The following is a 21,550-nucleotide window of genomic DNA, read 5'->3' on the forward strand; positions in this document are numbered from 1 at the left end:
CACACCAATATAGCTTGGCCTTCTCTAAGACTGTCTCGTGTTTTTCGCAGATTACTTCATTTTTCAAATGGCTGAGCACACTGCAGGAAATTATGTTCTAATACAACCCCAAATCTTCACGTGAGTGAGGAGTGCTGTTTGAGACGGCCTGGCTGCGTAGCCCTGACTGGGCTGGAACTCACTGTGTGGCCAGGCAGGGCTTGAACGCCTAGTGACTTTCCTTCCTCTGTTTCCTGAGTGCTGGGACTATAGGCGTGGGCCACCACCTCCAGCCAATTCATTTTTAAACGACAGGATTTTAGCCTTTATTTACTGAGATTTGTTCATTTGTGCTGTTTTGTTGTTGTTGTTGTTATTAAAAGCAACAGCATCAGTTTGTATATTTTTCTTTCATGCTCATTATTGTTTACCCTTCTTTTTAACAGCAGTTTGAGTATGGTTTGTACTGGAAGTATCACACATTTCGTGGAGGATGTTTCTACTCCTCCTTTATAGCAAAATCACATACTTCCAAAAATAAGATGTTTTTTAGAAATCAATTGATATGGTCAATACTATTTTCCCTTCTGCACTTCAGTTTAAATCTTTGAGCTTTTTTATTTTAAAGGGCCAGACACTGCTGAATCTCTTACCATAGCACAAGGACAGCTTATCCCTAGGGAGCTGGTCCAGACTGGCTCAGTACTCTTCCCTTTGTCACCCATAGTCGCATCTAGACTATGATGGAGACAAACATTATCCAAAGGAGCAGTCAGTTCCCCTGTGCTTTGGGCATCAGGGTTTCTACCTGTGGAAAGTGACAACAAATGTAAGTATGTAACAGATTAAATGTCTAAAATAATATGCGCGTTTCATCAGAGCACGACGCAGTCCTCATCTCAGGCAGTTTACTGAGTGTGCTATCAGGCAATTCTGTTAACCTAGAGTCAGGCTACTATGCTTCTAATGATATTTGAGTGAAAAGATAATTTTCCAGGAAAGAGACTTTAAAGTTGTATCATATTCAATTGTGTAAAGAAAAAAAGTTGCCTTTTAAAAAAGCACGCAAATGCTTTCTGAGGCACAGAAGTATACTTAGCTTTAATATATCGTATTTTATTATTTATAACTCTTGAGAAGATGAATTCTCAGTGCAGATGAAGAAACTATACTAGAGGATGAATGATTAGTCCCGGATCATATCATTTTCCTACTACAAGCTTTCTGGGATCAACAGCTAGCCCCATGTCTGGGGTAGCTGGGTTAGCTGGCCTGTGTGGGAGCACGCGTGTGTGGGAGCACGCGTGTGTGGTTAGGAACAGCTTCAGGTTGACCAGGGATTGGTGGCGATTACAGTTTCTACACAGAAGCATGCCATTTAGGCAATTTATAAAACAAGGACTTTATTTGTGAATATTCTAGTGAAGTTTGTGTGGATTGATAATATTGTTCATCTCACCAAACACCTTAATAAAAAAAGAAAACCTGGACTTAAAAATTTGGTCTTTGATTCTTTAACTCAAGATAATCTTAAAGGCTATGAGCCTCATCATCTGCTTTGATACCCTGCTAGGTAGTGTCTTTCAGAGGCCCCCTGTGGTAGGCTCCTGTCCTATTCCCTGTTTTCTCCCTCTTCCAGTGTCTGTCCCTTTTGCCTTTCTGAGTGAGGATTGATAATCTTACCCAGGGTCCTCCTCCTTGCTTAGCTTCTTTTTAGGCATACAGATTTTAGTATGTTTATCCTGTGTTATATGTCTAATATCCACTTATGAGTATATACCATGTGTATCTTTCTGCTTCTAGGATACCTTACCTAGGGGAGCTGCCTTACCAGGCCACAGAGGAAGACAATGCAGCCAGTCCTGATGAGGTCTGATAGGCTAGGGTCAGATAGTAAAGGAGGACCTCCCCTATCAGTGGACTGGGGGAGGGGCATGAGAGAAGAAGGAAGGTGGGTGGGATAAAATGAATAAATTGTAATTAATAAATTGTAATTAAAGAAATAAGTAATTTTTAAAAAGATAAAGGATACAGGATAAATATAGAACTCCAAATCTCAGTGGTATAACAAATGTTTATTTCACTGTCATGGGTCTGGAGCCAGCCACTAGACCCACCTCAGGTTTCTAGATTGACTTTTCTCTAAAATTATTCTTACTCCATATCACACTGTGTCACAGTGAAAGGCAGAGGCAGAAAGCAAACCACCATGCAAGTCCACTTCAGCTGCTTGGGTCTGGCTGGGAGGAAACTGTTGAAGCTGCCGCTGCCGTCACGAGGTCAGCTCACGTGGACAAGCCTTACACTGGGCTAGAAGAGCTTATCCTGGGGAAATGACGGGTCTGTGGTGGTGCAGTGCTTTCATGGGCATGCTGGTGAAGGTGTTCCCACCATACACAAAAGAGCGCATCCCAGGAAGGCTTCCATCTTATCCCGTGAGATCTTAAACTCCAGGATTTCATCAAGTCTTTCCTTTTCAGAGACACAGGGTTCAGGCAGACCCTGACACATGCACAAGAGCTGAAAACCGAATAGCAGTAACCTGTCTGACTGAACTGTAATGATCATATGCCAGAACATAGTTTGGGGGGGCTTTGGTTGTTTGGTTCCGTTTTTGTTTTTTCTTCTGGTTTGCAAGACTGGGTTTCTCACTGCCCAGGCTGTCCTTGAACTTAGAGACCCGCCTGCCCCTGCCTCCTGAGCACTGGGGTTAAAGGCGTGCGACCAACTGATGGCACCAGGACATCTTTGTCTGTCTTAAACATATGGTATCTCAATAAGGCTGTTTCCTTTGTTCTGGTTTTGAGGATCTCGAGCAGCTCGGGCTGGCCTTGACCTTACTGTGTGCTGAAGAGGAACTGGAACTTTGGTACTATCAGTCCATAGTTACTCTGAGATCCCACTGAGCAGACCGAATGTCCTGTTCTGGACAGGGAAGGTGCTTAGGCTGCTCTGTAGAAGGAGTTCCCTACCTTTCTGGGGTTAGAAACGGAGGCAGGAAGATTGCGGTTTGGGGTCCAGCCTGGGCTACATAGTGAGGCCCTTGTCTCCAAAAAGCAAAAAGATGCATGCTGCAGGAGGGAGCCCACACCAGCTGTAGTCTCCTCTTCCTCAGCTTCTGTGCCTGAAGGGTCGCCAGAATCCTGCTTTCTAACAAGCTGACTGGGCGTGACAGGGCGCGACAGGGAGGCGGTTGCTGGAGAGCAGGCTCCAGTGTTCCTGTGAAGGACAACCAGACACGAACAGCCGGAGGCCTGGGCTGCTGTTGAAGCTTCGCATCCGCGTGGAGGTGTCCTGATGGTGCTCCCACGGGTGACGTGCTCCTGGCAGCAGCTGCTGCAGAGCTCAGACGGCTGCTAGGCAGGAGTGTTCTGTCCCTGACGATTGTGTGGGCCCAGAAACAAGCCCCTGCCAGCCAGCAGCTGGGTCTCATCCCGCTGGAGGAAGGAGGGAGAGAAAGACCTCTGGGAACAAGGTTAAGGCTAAGCCAGACCAGATAGATGCTTTCCAGACTGCACGGAAACGCGGGATGTCTGTGTCAGCGACGCTTTGGGGACTGCGCGCTGAGCCCACAGTTCCCCAGTGGCTGTGACTCTGCCACAGAAGGCTGGACGGTTTTCATGAAGAAGCTCAACTACTTTGCCAAGGCTTCAGAGTTTTCAAAGTGACCCTGGCCATCTTGGGCAGAGCTGAAGTTGCAAACAAGATCCAGCCAGTTAATAGATGCTGAACAGATCCAGTGAGACGATCACTGGCTGGGCGGCTTTACCTTCTCTAAAGTAAAGAGCATGGAGGGTCTCGCCTCTCCCCTTGATAAAGGAGCCAGTATCACCAAAGGCCTCATGCCCAAAACAAAGATGGCGCTGAGGCCTCGCCTGCTGACCGTGGCTGCTGACCGGGTGCATGGACTCGGGCACTTCCCCAGCTAGAAGCATCCTCGACTGTGGCTCCGGGCAAACATCAAATGGGAAGCTTTTTCCAGGGAAACCGAGTTCCTCGAGGAAGCGGTGCTGAAAGCCACTTCCGGCCTACGTTGCTGTCACAGAGAGTGGGACCGCGGCACCGCCACGCAGATGCCGGATGGGCTGGGCCGTGACCACTCGGTGGTGCCGATCTAGCCCCTGCGAGGTAAAGGCCTTCTAGGATAATGCTCGCAGCAATGTTTGGTACTTTCCCGCCTTTGAGTTCCTGCGCAGTGTTTTCTATGTCTCCGTTTGGAGTTGGCGCGGGTTCAGCGACAGTCCAGGGGTGCAGCTCCGGGACCCTTAACAGTGCACGGCATCTCGGCTCATGTGGGCGGCCCTGGACTCCGCTGTCTCCCCCAAGATCCCCTTTAAGCTCCTTACGACCAAACCACTACCGTATTCTGCCTGTGACAGAAAGGCAGCTGTCACAGCTCACTCTTCATGTGAGTTACTGTCCCTGCAGGATCACGTGGTTGCATTTACGGCCCACGCGGATAAGCTTCTCTCAGGAAGTCCTGAACTCAATCACAGCTTTTGTCATAGGCAGTCACACTCAAAGTTCTGCTATACAAGACAATATTCCCAGCTCCTGAGGGCTACAATGTGGACAGTCTGTCTTTGGGGCCACGATCCAGCTCACGTCACCAACTAATGCTCACCAAAGTCTAAATTACAGGGGAGAGTGCTTGGTCTGCAAAACTGAGGAGCCGGTACCCACTGGAAGCCAGACGTGTGGCCCTGTGATAGCCTTCACCGGGTCCCGGGGGAGAAGTGTAACTGTCAGCGGGCCCAGGCCCCCGACAGACCGTCTCAGAAAGTGAGGTGAAGAGCAGCTGAGGGAGACACCCAACACCCCCTCAGCCTCCATTCATGCCCACACACGTGTTCATGCATACTTCAACATATGTGTGCACACAACATACTCCAAAACAAACCCATAAATCACAGCAAAATTCATTATTTGTCTTTTACCATTATTAGAGATAAGGTAATTTATTTTGTTTAAAAATAAAAGTATTGCTGGACTTGGTGGCACATGCCTTTGATGCCAGCACTCAGGGAGGCAGAGGCCAGCCTGGTCTACCAAGAGAGTCCAGGACAGCCAGGGGAACGAGCCAGCAAACAGGGCCCCTCCATGGCCTGTGCTTCAGTTCTGCCTCCAGGCTCCTGCATGAGCTCCTGCCCTGGCTGCCTCCGTGACAGACTTCCAAGATGGAAGGTGAAGCGAGCTCTTCCTCGGGTTCCTCGTCAGGGTGTGCCCTCACAGCAGCAGACAGGCGCGGTTCAGGATTAAATCACTCTTCCCTAAATCACCTTTAGGTATTTCAGCAGAAAATGGTGTGGGTGGAAAAACGAGATGTGCGTTTGTGTGGGCCTGAGCAGGAGGCTCAGTTCCCACAGCAGCGACAGGCCATCGCAGCCTGAAAGACCTCCTCCGGGCAGGGCTGGGAGTCCTGACCGCCCAGTCCTAGGAATGCCACGAGCTTGTGTCTGAGTGTGCTCTGGGAGGTGCTTCGGCTTTTGGCTTTAGTACTTGCACAGATATAAATTTGGCAAACAGGAGTTTAATAGGAAATGCCAAGTCTCTCTGAGGCAGAGAACAAAAGTCATTCCCCTCTGCGAGGGCAGCTTTGACGGTGGTGACTTCTTTTTGTTGTCGTTTTGTTTTGTTGGTGTTTTGAGACAGGGTTTCTCTGTGTGGCCCTGGCTGTCCTGGACTCCCTCTGTAGACCAGGCTGGCCTCGAACTCACAGAGATCCGCCTGCCTCTGCCTCCCAAGTGCTAGGCTACAGGTGTGCGACATCGCGCCCTGCTGGCGACAGTGACGCCTGTCCCCTTGCCTCCACATGGAAACCTAACTTTGCGCATTTGGGAGCTTTCTGACCGAATGCCTAAGGCCTGGCAGGACAAAGATTTTTCGCGCGATAATATTTCTGAGCCCCAGTGTTTTCCCCAGAAAGGCAGCGCAGCAAGCTGTGACAGCTGGCTAGGGACTGGTCCTGCCTCCGAGGCGCGGCCAACGGTTTAGTGTCTCTGTGCCCCATCTACCCACCTGCACAGTGGGGACAACACCGAGTCCTACGATGTGGATCCTGACCACCCCCAAAGCCTGTGTTTTACCCGGGAGGTGGCAGAACCGTTAGGAGGGAGGCCGAGGGGAGGGCACGCCCTTGAGAGACCCCTGCCTGCTTCTCGTCCCTCCCAGGCACCAGGAATGGAGCAGCTCTGCTCTCTCTGCTCGGTCGCTGTCACTCTGGCCGCGGCTTACTGCCTCCCACCTGACTGTGTGAGGCTCCCTCCGCCCTGACCCCCTGCAGCAGGCTCCCTCCGCCCTGACCCCCTGCAGCAGGCTTCCTCCGCCCCCAGCTGGTTCTCTTGGGTTATTTGTCACAGCAGTGGAAACCTCCTGAGCAGCTACTTTTCTGGCCGAGGGTTCAGTGTGTGCGCTAGGGTCAGAATAGTGCCTGATGAACATAACTTGTGGCTTATTTTTCATGTCTCTCCCTCTCAAAGACTAACCCCCCACTCCCCCCAACCCCCGATAAACAAAGAGCACTTCAAGTTTCTACCTCCGGGGTCAGCTCGGGCTTTTATACAACCCATGAACTTGGGTGACGTCCTTTTGTTCTTGTGTTTCTCGGACAGGATCTCATGCGGAGCCACCTGTCTCAGGCTCCCTCTGTAGTCCAGGGTGAGCTGGTGTTCCAGGGTGCCAGGCTGAACACTCATGCTCACACGGAGGCCAGAGATTAACAGCGGACCTTTACACTCCACAGGCTGAGCCTGTTCCTAGCCCTGACCTTCCCATGCCTCCACCTTCTGAGCTGAGGTTATCCACAGGTGCCGCGATGGCCAGTTTACTCGATGGACTTAGAGCCTGGTGTGGAGGAGGCAAATACTGAGGACTCTGCAGCACACGGTCCTACTGAGCCGAATCAACGACCTCGTTTCACAGTTTTAGGTGAGAGGGGGGGGGATCATTTTCTGACATGAAACATTTCCCGACATGAAGATCCTATGAAATTCAAAACGTCACTCTCCACACACTTTACTTGAGTGTCCACTCGGGTGGGTGTTAGATGGAGCTGCTTGTGTGTTTCTCGGGAGAGTTTAGTATTTACCAAAGATTCAAGGCCCTTCAACTCGGACATATTGATGCCGATCCAGGACGGGGTGTTCCTCTGCAAGGCCGCCCTCTGCCTCACGGTGCCCTGAGGTACTGAGGAAGACCCCAGGAGGCACTGTGGCTTCAGCATCTTCCGCCTTAGTGTTGGGACCATGGTGGACGTGGGGGTCTAGTGAAGTGAGCACTTAAGGAAACAGAAAAGAGGAAGAAAAGGCAGGAGGGAACAGCAGAAAGGAAGAAACAGGATTTTTCAAGTGGAACTTCTAAGAAAGATAGTGATGAAAGGCTATAAATTTAGCCCTTCTAAGAATGCACACTTCAGTTCTGGTAATGTTTTAACAACAGCAAGTTAGCGTTACTATTTATAAAGAAGACATAAGGATGTGTATCCTTAAATAGACAAAATGAACCCTAGCTTTTTTGAGGTGAGGTTTGATAGCTACCCAAATTTAACGCCTTCCCATTTACACTGCAGGGTTTGTTCTGTTCTTGTAAAAAAGAAAAACACAGTTCTATCTTAAGTCCTCGACCTTAAGTGCTTTTCTTTTCTCTTTCTTCTTTCTCTTTCTTTCTTCCTTCCTTCCTTCTTCCTTTCTTTTTCTTTCTTTTTTTGAGACAGGGTTTCTCTGTGTAGCCTAAGCTAGACTCGGTCTCTCCAGCATTAGCCTCTCACGCACTGGTACATGTAACAGCGTGCCTGACTCCAAATGATGCCTTTTGCTTTTTGTGTCATGAGGCTTGGCGCGTGCTAGGCTGGTACTCTACCACTGGGCAGCACCCCAGGCCCACGCAACTCTTCTATGACCTGTCACTGAAGAAAACAATGCATAGTCAGTGACATCATCTTCTGATTCTACCAGTAACCTTCAGTGTGTGTCCTGATAAAATCTCCCTTCAGCTAGCCACCAGAGCAGCCCACCTCCCACAGGTCAGCAGCAGGCTTTTCCCACGCAAAGGCTAAGCAGCCAACGAAGAGCCCTTCCAACTGCTGTGAGACCACTCTGTGCCCTGGAAGCTTCCCCATGCTTTGTAAGAAACATCTTTTTAAAAGATGTTTTTCTTTAAAATTTATTTATTTATTTATTTGTTTATTTATTTATTTATTTATTATGTACAGTGTTCTGCTGGTCTGTATACCTGCAGGCCAGAAGAGGGCAGCAGATCTCACTATAGATGGTGAGAGCCACCGTGGGTGCTGGGAAGTGAACTCGGGAACTCTGGAAGGGCAGGCAGTGCTCTTAAGCTCTGAGTCGTCTCGGCAGCCGCTGCTTGTTTTTCTTTTACAACTGTTTGTCTGCATATGTGCTCACGTACCACATGCGTTTGCTCCTGGAGGCCGGAAGAGGGCATTCGGTGGAGCTGGGGTTACAGATGATTTTGAGGTGCTCTATGGGCGCCCTGAACCAAACCCAGGTCTTCTAGAATAAGAGCATGTGCTTAACAGCTGAGCCATCTCTCTAGTCCCAATATGTTTTGTTTTGTTTTTAAGTAGGGCTTTCTGGAAAGACATTAAATTCAAAGGCATTTTCACCTTTATGCTTTCGTATCACTGCCATAGGAAACACACTTCAGAGAGTTTCTTCAAATCCCACAACTATTAAGAAGACAAAGACTTGACTCTGCATCTCCGGCCTCAAATCCAAACACCTTCTGGGATAATTTTGGTCGTTAGCAGCTCAGGGTGCTGATTCCTTTTGTCAACTTGACACAAATATATATAGAGAGATAGATAGATAGATATATAGATATAAAATCTAGGAAGAGGGAATCTCGAGGAATTGCTTCCAACAGATTGCCTGGGGCCATGTCTATAGAGCATTGTTTTAGTTAATGGTTGATGTGAGAGGGCCCAGCCCCTGTGGGTGGTGGCATCCTTGGAAGTAGTTCTGGGTTCTGTAAGAGGCAAGCCCACTCCTCCCGGGCCCTGCCTCTGGTCGCATTTAAGCTCCTGCTCTGACTTCTGACAGTAGCTTCTGTTGTGCTACTAAGAAGCACACACAGAAGAAAGAGAGGGAGAGAGAGAGGGAGAGAGAGAAAGAGAAAAGAAAGAAAGAAAGAAAGAAAGAAAGAAAGAAAGAAAGAAAGAAAGGAAGGAAAAGAAAAGAAAAAAAAAGAAAAGAAAGAAGCAGGCTGAGGAAGAGTATGAAAAGCCACAGATGCCAAACCAAAGCATTCAAAACTCTTCATAGGAAATAGTCACTGACAGTTTTTGAAAATAAATGAGCCAGGGTTAAATCTGTGCCTTAACTCTGAAGGAGTAGAAGACTCCATAGAAGTCACAGGGCACAAGGGCAGCAGGACACTGGGGCCGCAGTAGCCCAGGCAAAGACCACACACACTGGGACAGGGTAGTGGTCTGAGGACGGGCATCGGGCTAGATCGGTTTGGCAGGGTGTGGGGTGTGCCCACTGCAGGTCTGAGGCTCACTGGGGTCTGCAGGTGCCATATAGAGACCCGAGAGAAAGTCAGGAGGTATGGGGGGGGGCATTAATGGTTTCTTTTCCTCTATGTCCATTCTGCATTCAACTGTTCAGATAGAGCCCTGCATTTGTGTAGCTGGAGCCTCCCTCAGAATGAAGGCTGTCACCATGTCTTCCTCACTGCTCTACTGCTGTGAAGAGACACCACAGCCAACTTAGACAAGGAAGCGGTTAGGTGGGGGCTGCTTGCAGCTTCAGAGGGTGAGCTGACCATCATGGCGCAGAGCGTGGCCTCAGGCAACTGTGGTGCAGGAGGACGAAGAGGGAGGGCTGGAAGAGGGAGGGCTGGGCCTGGCCGGGACTTCGGAACCCTCATGAGCCCAACCCCTAATCCTCAGCAAGGCCGCAGCCCTAATCCTTCCCAGAACAGCCCTACCAACTAGGGACCAAGCATGCAAACACCCCACCAGCCGGGGGCGGGGGTGGGGGGGTGTTCTCATTCACACCACGTCATCATCACTCCAGATGCTCTTCTTGACCTCCTCGGTACTCAAGCGCCCACTTCGCCACGGCTCCACACAAGCTGTTGACTGCGTGAAAAATGGGAACAATTTTGGAATGATCCCAGGAAGAGTTAACTTTGGGTTTAAAAAAAAAGTCCATCAAAGTAAAAAAAAAAAAAAAAAAGTCCATTGACGTATAGTCCGGGAAAGCGAGCCACCCCGTCCTGGGTTTAGGGCCAGTGCCCACGCGGGAAGCACAAGCAGGGCTAATCATGCAAGGATACGGCAGTTCGGAAAAGGCAAAACAAGGCAACGATCACCTACCACTTTCATTCACTTTAGGCGAGTTCTGCCTGCGTGGGAGCACAGAGGCCGGAAGAGGCATTAGTCACGGAGGCTGCAACCCCCGGGGCCGCCACTCCAGACCCCGCCAGAGCAGCGAACGCCCTCAGCCTCTGACCCGTCTCTCCGGCCCCAAAGGCGTTGTGTCTAAGACTTACTCATTTTCTTTTACGCGTACGAGAGCCTTGTCCGCGTGCCTCGTGCCGCGGGGGTCGGAAGAGGGCGCGGGCTTCCCCGGGACTGGACGGTGTGCGCTGCGCCGGGCGCCGGGAGCCAAACGTGGGTCCTCGGCAAAGCTCCAGGCCGCTCCAGCCGCCGCGCCAGCTCCGCACCGGTCTCCTTCAGCGTGGCAGGTGCCTCGCGTCCCTCAGCCTCCGCTGTCCCCTCCATTCCCTCTGCTCTCCTCGCCTCCACCTCGCAGCCTTTCTTCCTGTTTTCCGGAGGAGGTCAAGGAGTTCCGACGTTTCAACGCTCTACCCAGCTTTCTCACCTCACCAGCCTGGCGTTCCCAGAGCCCAAACCGCGAGCCTCGGTGGCCGGCGCTGCGCGCGCCCAGTCGCCCCGCCCCGGAGGCCAGCCTGGCCCCGCCCCGCCCCGCCCCGGACGCCTGCCTGGCCCCGCCCCCGCCCTGACGCCCCGCCCCGGACGCCAGCCTGGCCCCGCCCCGCCCTGACGCCCCGCCCCGGACACCAGCCTGGCCCCGCCCCGCCCAGTCGCCCCGCCCCGGTGCCATGGCAACAGGTAAACAGTGCAGCGTTCGGACGCGGTGGGGCGCTCCGCAGCGGGCTCGCCGAGGGAGGTGAGCCGTGCCCCGTGTACCAGCGGCTTGCTGAGCTCGTCCACCTTCCCCGAGAGCGTCTGCGCCTCCGCACACCGCGAGGGCGCCGACGGGAGGTACGGCCACGGCCGGGCCGAGCGGCAAAGCGCCGGTGAGAGCTGCGGGAAGCCGGGGGGGGGGGGGCGCGAACGCGGGGCCGGGGTTGGCAGACTGGGAACGGCTGTCGCTGCTCTGCTGACGAGTGAGGGGTCTCCCTCCTGAAGTAGGAGGTTCAAGCGCGGGGCTCGGCCCGGGCGGCCGTGGAGATCCCGCCCGGCCCACCCCGCGGTCTGCGAGTGCCTGACAGCAGGTTGAGGCTGCGCGCTTCCTGCCACGCTGCTTTAGTCCCTTGGCTCTGCGGAGTTGAGTGTGGAAAATAGAGGGAGATCGGCACCGAGCTCTGGAACCCCAAAACTAAGGGCCGGCACCAGGGGCGGTCCAGGCTGGCCTGTGTTGCGTGGCCGCTTTCTCTGCGTGTAACAAGGTTGGCCCTGGGGCGGGGGTGGGCGTCGGGGAGCACCCTACTTCCGCCAGCGCTGCTGTTCAGCTCCTGCTCCTGGTGGCCTCCTTCCCAGCCTCAGTGTTCTTCCTGGAATGGCCTTTGCTGTCCCTCTCTGTTGTCTGCGTTGTTGAACTTGCCGCTCAGCACCGGTGGTCAACGGGCCTCAACTTCCGGCGTATTTATCGGCCCAGTTCCACCTCTGCTTACGAAAAAAAGTATTCCCCACACCAGGCCCACGTTCTTCTTGCGCCTCTCTGTCTCCGCGACTAGCAGCCCCTCCTGAGTCCCCCCTCTGGTTCCCGAAGCACCAGAGCCCTGCCTGCCTCGCTGGAGGGGCCTGCCTGCTTTGCTTTTCCTTAGCCTGCGTGCGGAGTTGGTGTGGCAGGCCTGTGCTCCTTCCACTTTCTTCTGGAACTACGCACAGTACTGAGCCTTGACTCCAGTCTCCAGACTGACATACCGCTGCCCAGGACCGCGGAGCAGAATGATTTACAAAGCCCTTGGCACAGATGGCTTCTCCGTGCTTTTGTATAAACGTCCAAGTTGTTAGTTCGCTGCCTGAAGGCCAAAGCGGCTCTTCACTAGCTTTGTTCGGTCCCTTCATCTTTGCACATCCTCTCCAACCTCAACGTTCAGGCTGTTTGTTCCGCCTGCAAACTCCCCAACCTGTCCGCTGCTCCTGAGGACCACTCCATAATATCCCTGTCTGTCCTGCCTCGTGGTGCTGGGCCTAATTGTTCCATCAGTGCGTTTGTGAGAGAGGGCTGGTGTCTCTTCCCCTCCCTGGGCTGTGGGGGCCCTCCTGAGGACAGCAGTCCAGATCTGCTTTCCTGTCTAGGAGAGAGAGAGGACCACAGCAGGTATTTGAAAATACTCGTTAAATGGATGACAAGGGCATCTTGAAATTGAGAGGTGCTAGCTTGCCCTCTCCACCGCGTACCTGGTTTGCATGTCTATTCATTAGTTCGCAGGTAGCTGTGACCAAATGCCTGAAGGACTTTGGTTTAAGAAAGGAAGGGCATTCCCAAGTTCACACTCACACGGTTCTGTCCTCACTGTGGTAAAGGCAGGGGTGTGGAGAGTGCAGCAGCAGCTGGTCACAGGGTAGCAGGTCAGAAAGCAGAGAGGGGAGGGCCAAGCATGACTTCCGAAGACCCCCGTCTAAAGGCCTGCTTCCGCTCCCCAGCCCCTCTCCTACAGGCGCCTCAAGGCCCTCTTGGGAGCAAACACTGGAGACATGAACCCTTAGGGACATTTCAGGTTCAGTTACTCGTGGGTCAGCAGTTCACCCTGTGGTGTGCGGGTAATGGCGTGTCCGGGAACTCCTGGCAAACTCCAGCTGCTCTGGATTGCTGTCAGTCACTGTTCCAGTGCTACCATCTCAGTGAGGAACGTCCCCCTACCCTCAGATGTTTGAACACTTGGTCTCCTGTTAGCAGCAGGAGGTACCTCCTGTGGGAGGGCTTTGAGATGCCCTCCCACATGCTGGGCAAGGGCCTTATCCAGGCGCCCCAGGAGCCTAGGGAGGTTTTTGTAAACTGCTGTTTGAGTAAGTCAGAAGGAAGAGATAAAACAAATGGTTCTTCAGTTATGCGAAAGAGCTTATAGGGAGAAGCCTACCTACAGGAAAAGTAGAGCCAACAGAACCGGGAGGAACTGGGTTGGGGATTTAGCTCAGTGGTAGAGCGCTTGCTCAAGGCCCTGCGTTCGGGCCTCAGCTCTGGGAAAAAACAAAAAAGAAATGGGAGGAATGTGGCAAGTGTGGGCGCTGTCAAGAAAGCCTGCAGCTGGGGCCTAGCATTCATCCTACGGCATTTGTTAGGTGTGAAACTGGTTTGAGTCCAAGAATGGAGACACAGCTGCCCTTAGCCATGAAGGGATGGCCGGCTACCGTGAGGGGTGGCCGGCTACCGTGAGGGATGGCCAGCTACCGTGACGGAGGGATGGCTGGCTACCGTGAGGAATGGCCGGCTACCGTGAGGGATGGCCGGCTACCGTGAGGGATGGCCGGCTACCGTGAGGGATGGCCGGCTACCGTGACGGAGGGATGGCCGGCTACCGTGACGGAGGGATGGCCGGCTACCGTGAGGGATGGCCGGCTACCGTGAGGGATGGCCGGCTACCGTGAGGGATGGCCGGCTACCGTGAGGGATGGCCGGCTACCGTGAGGGATGGCCGGCTACCGTGAGGGATGGCCGGCTACCGTGAGGGATGGCCGGCTACCGTGAGGGATGGCCGGCTACCGTGAGGGATGGCCGGCTACCGTGAGGGATGGCCGGCTACCGTGAGGGATGGCCGGCTACCGTGACGGAGGGATGGCCGGCTACCGTGAGGAATGGCCGGCTGCCGTGAGGGATGGCTGGCTACCGTGAGATCCTCATGGCTGACAGGTCACAATCATTCTCCATATAGGATATGTGTAGCTTTAGGGGCTGCCTTTTATGTATGTCAGTATTCGCTTCTGAGATAGACCCTCACTGTGTAGCCCTAGCTGCCTTGGAACTCACCACATACACCAGCCTGGGGCCCAAACTCTAGACATTTGCCTGCCTCTGCCTGCTGAGTGCTGGAATCAAAGTGCAGCCGGCTGGTTTGCATTCCTTGCTAATTAGGTGTTCTCCTTGCTCAGTAGTTCCGTCTTTTGGCTAAGCCACGTGCTTACCCATTTACTTGCTGAACATCTGAGAGTGTTTCAGCTTTGGCTATACAAATTCAGCTGCTTTGAGAAGTCACGTAGCAGAATATGCTCTCGCTTCTTTGGGTAAATACGTAAGGAGCAGAGTGGCCAAACGCTCAGGTGTGTTCAATTTAAAAAGAAACAGCCCCACTCTATTCCGAAGTGGTTCCGTCAGGTTCAGACTCCACCGCCGGCCAGTGAGAGTCCAGCTCCTCGGTTTCCTCAGCATTGCGAGGTGCAGCCACCTAACCGGCGTGTGTTGCTGTCTTTGCAGTGGTAACTGGATGGGCCTAGTGTCTTAACAGTGTGTCTCTTCCTGTGCTTATTTCCCAGGCCTCTTTTTCAGGAAGTACTAATGGAGATATTTGGCCGATTTTTGCTGGTGTCTCTCTTACCACTGTGTTTTGTGCCTGTCACTGCTGTAGAAGTGTTTTCCCAGCCGCTGGCTTCGCTCTCCTCCTAACCTCTCTTGGAGGGCAGACAGCTTACATCTTGACTGTGAGCCTAGCGCCTTGCTCTTCACGGCTTGGTATCTCCTTTCCTGGTGCTGTGACTGAATACCACAGCAAACCTTAGAGGAGAGAGGGTCACCATGGGGGAGGCATGGCTAGAGGAGTGTGGAGCTGGTGGGCGGCTGTAAACCCACCCGCAGTGACACGCTGCTCCAGCAAGGCCCCACCCTACCGGAAGCCGGCGAGGGGCCTGTCCCAAACAGCCCCACCAGCTGGGAGCCAGGTGTCCAAACACGGGGACCCACATGGGACCTTTCATAGCCAAACTGCAGCACGTGGACTTCCGATGTCACATCCAAACGAAAGGTCTCCAGTGGTTTTGTAATTTGGGGTCTTATATTTGGGTGTGTGATTTGCTTGTTGATGGCGCGGTTCCGGGACTAAGCGGGGCTCTCTGCTTTTGTGCTTTGCTGATAGAGCTTCATTATTCCAGCACCGCACTGCAGAGCAGGGCGCCACACCCTTCCCAACGATTCGGCCCTATAACACATTTCCCGAGCTGTGGTGACCCCCCCAAACCGTAAAATTACTTTTGTTGCCACTTCATAACTGTAATATTTTGTTGTTACGTATCATAATGTAAAGGACTCTCTGTGTTTTCTGATGGTCTTAGGCAGCCCGCAAGGGACTGTTACCCACAGGCTGCAAACCGCTGCTCTGGGGACAATTCTTACTTTGAAGCTTCCCCCAAAATCAGTGTGTTACAGACGTGTGCATCTGTCTGTCTCCGTATTCTGTTCCCCAGTGCACTTTTCTTGACAACACTAGCACCTGGCTGTTCTGATGCTGAAATCAGCTGATACTAACCCTCTGACTCCACCCCTCTTCAGAGTCCTTTGCATTTCTATATGCATTTTGGAAATGTCTACAAGAAGATGAGAACTTTGAATAAATACTTAAATCCCTTATCTTATGTCCTTTGCAACTCCATCTGAATCTTGGAATCGGTTTGCCAATTTTTTACATTTGTTTGTTTGTTTGTTTGGTGTGTGGATGTGCACACAGGCCGGACATGACACACTTAGGGAGGTCAGAGGTCGACTTGCAGGAGTCAGTTTTCTCCTTCTCCGATGTAAATCCTGGAAATGTGACTCAGCTTGTCAGGGTTGACGGCAACTGCCTTTAGCCACTGAGCCAACTTGCCCACCCCAGTTTGCCAGTTTCTACAACTGTCAGACTTTGCTGAGCATTGTGGAGAACACCTCTAATCCCGCACTCAGGAAGAGGAGGCAGAGGCAGCTGGGATATGGGGGCCAGCCTGGTTTACCTGGTAAGAACCGGTCTTAAAAAAAAAGAAAAGAAAAGAAAAAGAAAGACCAAACTAAAAATGTTAAACTGTTCTCAACCCATTTTAAAGATTAAGACCCACGTGCGCGCATGCGTGTATACAATGAGACAGGTTGCTTCGGTTTTCCAAGTACGCTGGCTTCAAGGAAGCAGAACGTATAAAGGAGTGGCAACCTTCAAAACCTTAAAGGACCTATTTCCTGTCTTGTGTGGAGATGTCTTAGCAGCAGAAAGCAGTCTTCTGGATTCATGGTAGTTGTTTTCCTCTTTTGAAGATCTGCTGTTTATGTGTGTATGCATCCTTCTATGTGGTTGTATGTCCACATGCTTGCAGGTGTCCTCAGACGTGGGGGGGGCTGTCCCATCCCTTAGAGTTATAAGCACTTGTGAACTTCAACCCCATTTGGGTGCTGGGAAGTGAACTCACCTCGGGTGAGCAGCCGGTGCTCTGAACCACTGGACCTCGCTTTGGCCCCGCCAGGCATATTTTCTCGGTGTGGTTATTTCTCCTGTGCGCTCCCCAGTACAGTGTCTAGGAATATAGGCATCTTACCCGAAGAAATACTTCACTATTTTTGAACACATTAACTGTTTTGTTTGCTGAACCTGGGACATTTTAAATGAAATTTTAAGAACATCTTTTATGTAAGTATTTAGCCTTGCTAAGCCTCGGTAATCTGTCTACTCTCCCTGTTCCCCTGGCTAGAAGAGGCACGTTAGTAAGACTCACCCATCCCTCACCTTCTGCGTGTGTGGGGTGAGCACAGGATGGAGAGAACTCAGCTCAGGTGTGTGCACCCATAGAAAACTTCGAGACAGTTCATTGCCACAGCAGGAACGCCCTCGCCGGCTTCTCCAGGGCGGGTCTGACCTCCTGAGCTGGTCAGAAGCAGTGTGGGCTCTGAGCCTGGTGCCACTCGGCAGCCACCACGCAGCCTTGCCGAGCCTGCTGCTTCATGCTGAGGACAGACTGACCCCTGCCTGCCTCAGCACAGCTTGGTGGCCGTCACGATGATGTAAGCGCTGGCTTCAGAGTCTGTTGTCTTGTCCCCATATCTTTCTTAAATCTCTCCACTGCAGAAGCAGAAAGTACTTGCATAACAAGTACCAAAATATGCATTTATCTCCTGACTGCATGATTTGTTTCAAATTTAATTTTCAGTATGCCACCTCCAAGAAATGTGCAAGAATAGTGCGGTAAAGTAAGCCCCTCGAGGTGACTCCTCGGGTGCGGCGAGCGGCAGGGGGGCAGCGGGCCTGGGGAGTGTGCTCTTCAGCAGCGCGTGGAGCCATCAAAGCGCAGCTCCAACCTCTGAGACCGCGTGCACGCCACATGCCCGTGTCGGCCCGACTGACGGATCTCCCTGTCCGCCTCAAACACGTCTTTTTGCAGTTTATACAAATAAGAATAAGCCGTGTGTGGTGGCACAGCCTGGGACCCCGGCACTCAGGGAGGCAGAGGCAAGCAGATCTCTGAGTTCGAGGCCAGCCTGGTCTGGAAATTGAGTCCAGGACAACCAGGGCTACACAGAGAAACCCTGACTCAAAATAACAAGAAGCAAATAGGAATGCAAGAAAGTGCCACACAAGAAAGAGCAGGCACGTCATTGGGTTGGGTTTCCGTAAATATGAGCTGGTTAGTGAGCACTCGTCACACTAGGTCACATTTGGTGTGTCCTACTCCAGGCAAGCGTTCTTTTTAATGATATATAACATTTGAACGTATTTGTGGGGTGCAATACAATAATGTGATATATAGATAAGGGGGCTGGAGAGGTGGCCCAACAGTTAGGAGCACTGGCTGCTCTTCCAGAGGTCCTGAGTTCAAGTCCCAGCACCCACATGGTGGCTCTCAGCCATCTATAGTGAGATCTGGTGCCCTCTTCTGGCACACACAGGCGTACATGCAGATAGAACACTCATCGTAAAATAATCTAAAAAATATCAAATCCAACATTAACCAGCAATCTGTGTTGGTAACCTTCAGGCTCTTCCAGTTATTTTGAACACTTTTGTTGTGGCACTTTGTTGTTGTTGTTTTCTTTTTAGGCTTTTAATCTTCTTAAAGTCAGTAAGGAAATGTGGAAAATTACTTCATGGCAGTGTTTGATGGCACATGCCTTTGATTCCAGCACTTGAGAGAGAGAGAGTCAGGCAGAGCTGTGTGTGTTCAAGGCCAGCCAGCCTGGTGGCAGATCCTGTCTCAAAACAAAAACAAACCAAACAAACAAACAAAACCTCATCAAGACGATAGTAATTTTCTCCCCGTGTTTGTACTTGTCTTTGAAAGCCAGATAAAGTGAAGAAAGTCCTGGTCAAGAAGGTGAAGCAGAAGCAGAAGGCCAAGAGGCAGGAAACAGACATCCTCAGCCCGGCTGCCATGCTGAACCTCTACTACATCGCCCACAATGTCGCCGACTGCCTGTACTTCCGAGGCTTCAACTGGCCAGGCGCGCCCAAAGGGAAAAAGGGGAAAGGCAAGTTCTAAGTGACAGAACTCAACGCGTGTGTCCTGGTTTCGAAGAACAGGAAGTGGGAGAGCTCCCCCAGGGTAACTCGATGGCTGCGGGTGAACTGGCCCCAAGACAACTCTGTGCTCTCCTATGGCTGAGAACGACACAAAAGCCTGTTTGACACAGCTAAGCCAGGCACTAGGTAAGCCATTTTGGCTTTTCAGAAGTAATCAGGAAAAACAGTGGTTCTTAAGACTGCGCTGACACCAGTACGGATTTTTTAATTATGCTCTAGTCCTTAATTAAACCTTGTTCTAGAAAGCATCCAGGTCGCATGGGTCGTGTTTGGGAGAGGGAGGCTCAGAAGCAGACGTCGAGCGCGGGCCTTGCTGGTGAGTGCCTTCCTCCGGCGCTCTTCTGCCGTGGTTTGGTTTGGATATTGTTTTGTTGTTGTTTGGTTTTGTTTTTCAGTGCTGGAGATAAGCCTGGGGCCTTCTCTCTCTCTTTTTAACAAAATGGAAAATAAATAATTTGTTTTTAAATGTTTCCACTGAGCAGTCTTTTTCTGATTCCAGCAGAGGCTCCGGCAGAGACTGAGTTGGGAGCTGAGTAAAGTGGCTCTGGGTGTCGTCCTCGCCACAGGAGCATGAGGCCGGCGCTGTGGCACATGCTCACTGCTGGCGCTGGGGAGGCGGAGGCAGGGGGATCCCTGGGCTTGGGGCCAGTGAGTCCAGCTGTATCTGTGAGCTCCGGGTTCACCCTGTAAGGAGCAACCAAGAATCACCCCGTGTCAGCAGCGGCCTCTGCACTGTGCAGCCGCGCGTGTGCGTACACGCGCGCGCGCACACACACACACACACACACACACACACGCACACATGCACACACTGGAGCGTACACACACACACACACACACACACACATACACACATACACACCCATGCGCGCACAGCCTGCCCCAGCCTCCAAGCCAGGCCCCCTGCCACCGCTGTCCTGGGCCTCCGCAACTTCGGTTCAAACCCACCTGCCCCTTACTGGAAGCCAAGGTGTGGCGTCTGTGCTTGGCACCCACTAACCGGCGCCTTGCGTCCTCCGGGACTCGTTGCCCTGTTTCCTAACTGTTCCCGTCCCTGCTGGCACAAGAATGCGCTCCTGAGACCTGAGAGGTCCGGTTGTGCCAGAGCCTCAGCACGGAGATGGAAGACCGGGCCTGCCAGGCCCATGGCCCTGTCAGTGTCTTCCTGCCCCTGGGCCTGGCCACAGCTGTGACTGTCACCAGAGGGTGCTAAGGGCAGCAGCGACCCGGCGGCCATCCCTTGGCCTTGGAAGCTGGGTTGTCACCACCCTCATCTCCTCCCTGTGTCCTGCAGCCGGCTGAGAGGCTGGCCACGAGCAGCGTCTTTTGGGTTGGTCGGTCAGATGGCTGAGCTCCAGGCACGCTGTCCACACCGCCTCCTGTCTGCAGGATGGCCGGGCTCTCCGTGGGCTCTCTCTGCGTGAGTGCCACCAGTGTCAGGACAGACTGGGAGGGAGGGCAGAAGGGAGGCTGAGCAAGTGAGGGAGCCATCTCTGGAAGCAGCAGGCCCCTGGGCCAGCGCTGCCCCCGATGGCAGAGTCGCCACACTCCCCTCTACAGCTCTGCAGAGAAGAGGCCGACTCCCTCAGACGAGGCTAGCCCAGCGCGTGTGCACACAGAAGTGGCCGGACAGTCAACTGGGAAGGGGACCCCAGCGGAGGCTCTGCGTCCCTGGCCCTGGCCTGCCAGCATGTTGGGAGCGTGTTCCTGATTGGGCGGACCCAGCACTGAGGGCAGTGCCACCTGCGGGCGAGGGCCTGGGCTGGGTAGGAAAGCCGGCTGAGCCAGAGCAAGCCAGGGAGCCGAGATCCTCTGCCCCAGCCGCTGCCCGGCGCCTCTGCGGCTTTCCCCCGGGACAGAGCTGGAAGCCCGACAAAGCCTCCTTCCCCTAGGCTGGTTTTGGTCGGGGTTTTATGCAGGGACAGAACGGAAACCAAGACAGCCCTCCTCCACACGACATCAAGTGCTGGCATTATCCCAACAGCCATACAGTAGGTCCCTGAAGAGGAGCTGGTAACTCGCAGAGCTCAGGGTGTCGCTGTGTAGCCCTGGCTGTCCCGGGATTACTCTACAGCAGCCTGGCTTCGGAATCACAGAGCTTTGCTTGTTCTCACCACCCGCACACCTGGGAGGGGTCCACAACGCTTGACCCTCACCTGTGTGAGGTCAGGGTTGGGGAAAGTGGCTCAGCCACGCTTGGCCCCAGCTGCCTTTTCCTCCTTTTCTCTTTAGCATGGAGCTGTACTCCCAGCCGCTTTTCCACCTTCAGGCAGTCACAAACAGTAGAGATACTATTTAGAGCTTTTACTTTTATTTTTGTATTTTTATTTATGTATATGTCCATATACACGGAGGTTGGTCACCTGTGTGCATATGCCCCTAGAGGCCCCAGGTCCTCCGGAAGAGCAATGCATGCTCTTAGCTGCTGAGCCCCCATTTTTACTGAGATATATTGTTGGTTTTCACTTAGCATTATGAATATATATATGTACAGAAAGAGAGAGAGCACACTGACATGGGCTCAGCTGTAGAGTCACTTTCAGACACTGAACTGCCTATGTTCGTTTTTGCTTTTGTTCCTGTCTCCTCCATAGACGCTGTGTTTTCCATTCAGTTGGTACTGTAATTTGCCCGATTCTTTTGTGGGACATTGATGCTGCCTCCAGCTTTCATAGATTCTTATTGGTGTTTTAGCTCTGCTGGTATTTGGGGTAGGGCTCTCCTTCCATGCCCAGTCTGGCCTCAGGCTCGCTAGCCTCTTGCCTCAGCCTCCCAAGGGCTGGAATTATAAGCACGGAACATTACATCATGGTTGTCTCTACTTTCACTGTGTTTTAGAATACATTCCCACACTTAGGACCAAGCATGGGAATCATACTTTGTGGTCAGA

The 21,550-nt window shown here is 52.5% G+C and overlaps 1 protein-coding gene and 1 long non-coding RNA gene across 3 annotated transcripts; one reads left to right on the forward strand and one right to left on the reverse strand.

Annotated features, from left to right (window-relative positions):
* Nucleotides 1-4,840: 4,840 nt before the first annotated feature.
* LOC132649672 (uncharacterized) lies at nt 4,841-10,899 on the reverse strand. Of its 2 annotated transcripts, XR_009588153.1 has the most exons (4): nt 10,495-10,899; nt 10,319-10,347; nt 8,209-10,081; nt 4,841-7,882 (listed from the first exon to the last, which is right to left on the reverse strand). It is a non-coding gene; the product is annotated as an uncharacterized LOC132649672 (long non-coding RNA). The 2 variants fall into 2 exon arrangements; XR_009588152.1 differs by having other exon boundaries at nt 4,841-10,081.
* A 182-nt stretch (nt 10,900-11,081) lies between these two features.
* Nucleotides 11,082-19,130, forward strand: Smkr1 (small lysine rich protein 1; the record flags this gene model as incomplete). Its single annotated transcript, XM_060373942.1, has 2 exons — nt 11,082-11,265; nt 18,426-19,130. Coding segments are annotated over 2 exons (378 nt in total), but the record flags the coding sequence as incomplete, so codon positions are not given.
* Between the last annotated feature and the right edge of the window lie 2,420 nt (nt 19,131-21,550).

The sequence above is a fragment of the Meriones unguiculatus genome, chromosome 21 (genome assembly GCF_030254825.1).
Source record: "Meriones unguiculatus strain TT.TT164.6M chromosome 21, Bangor_MerUng_6.1, whole genome shotgun sequence".
Classification (NCBI taxonomy): Eukaryota; Metazoa; Chordata; class Mammalia; order Rodentia; family Muridae; genus Meriones; species Meriones unguiculatus.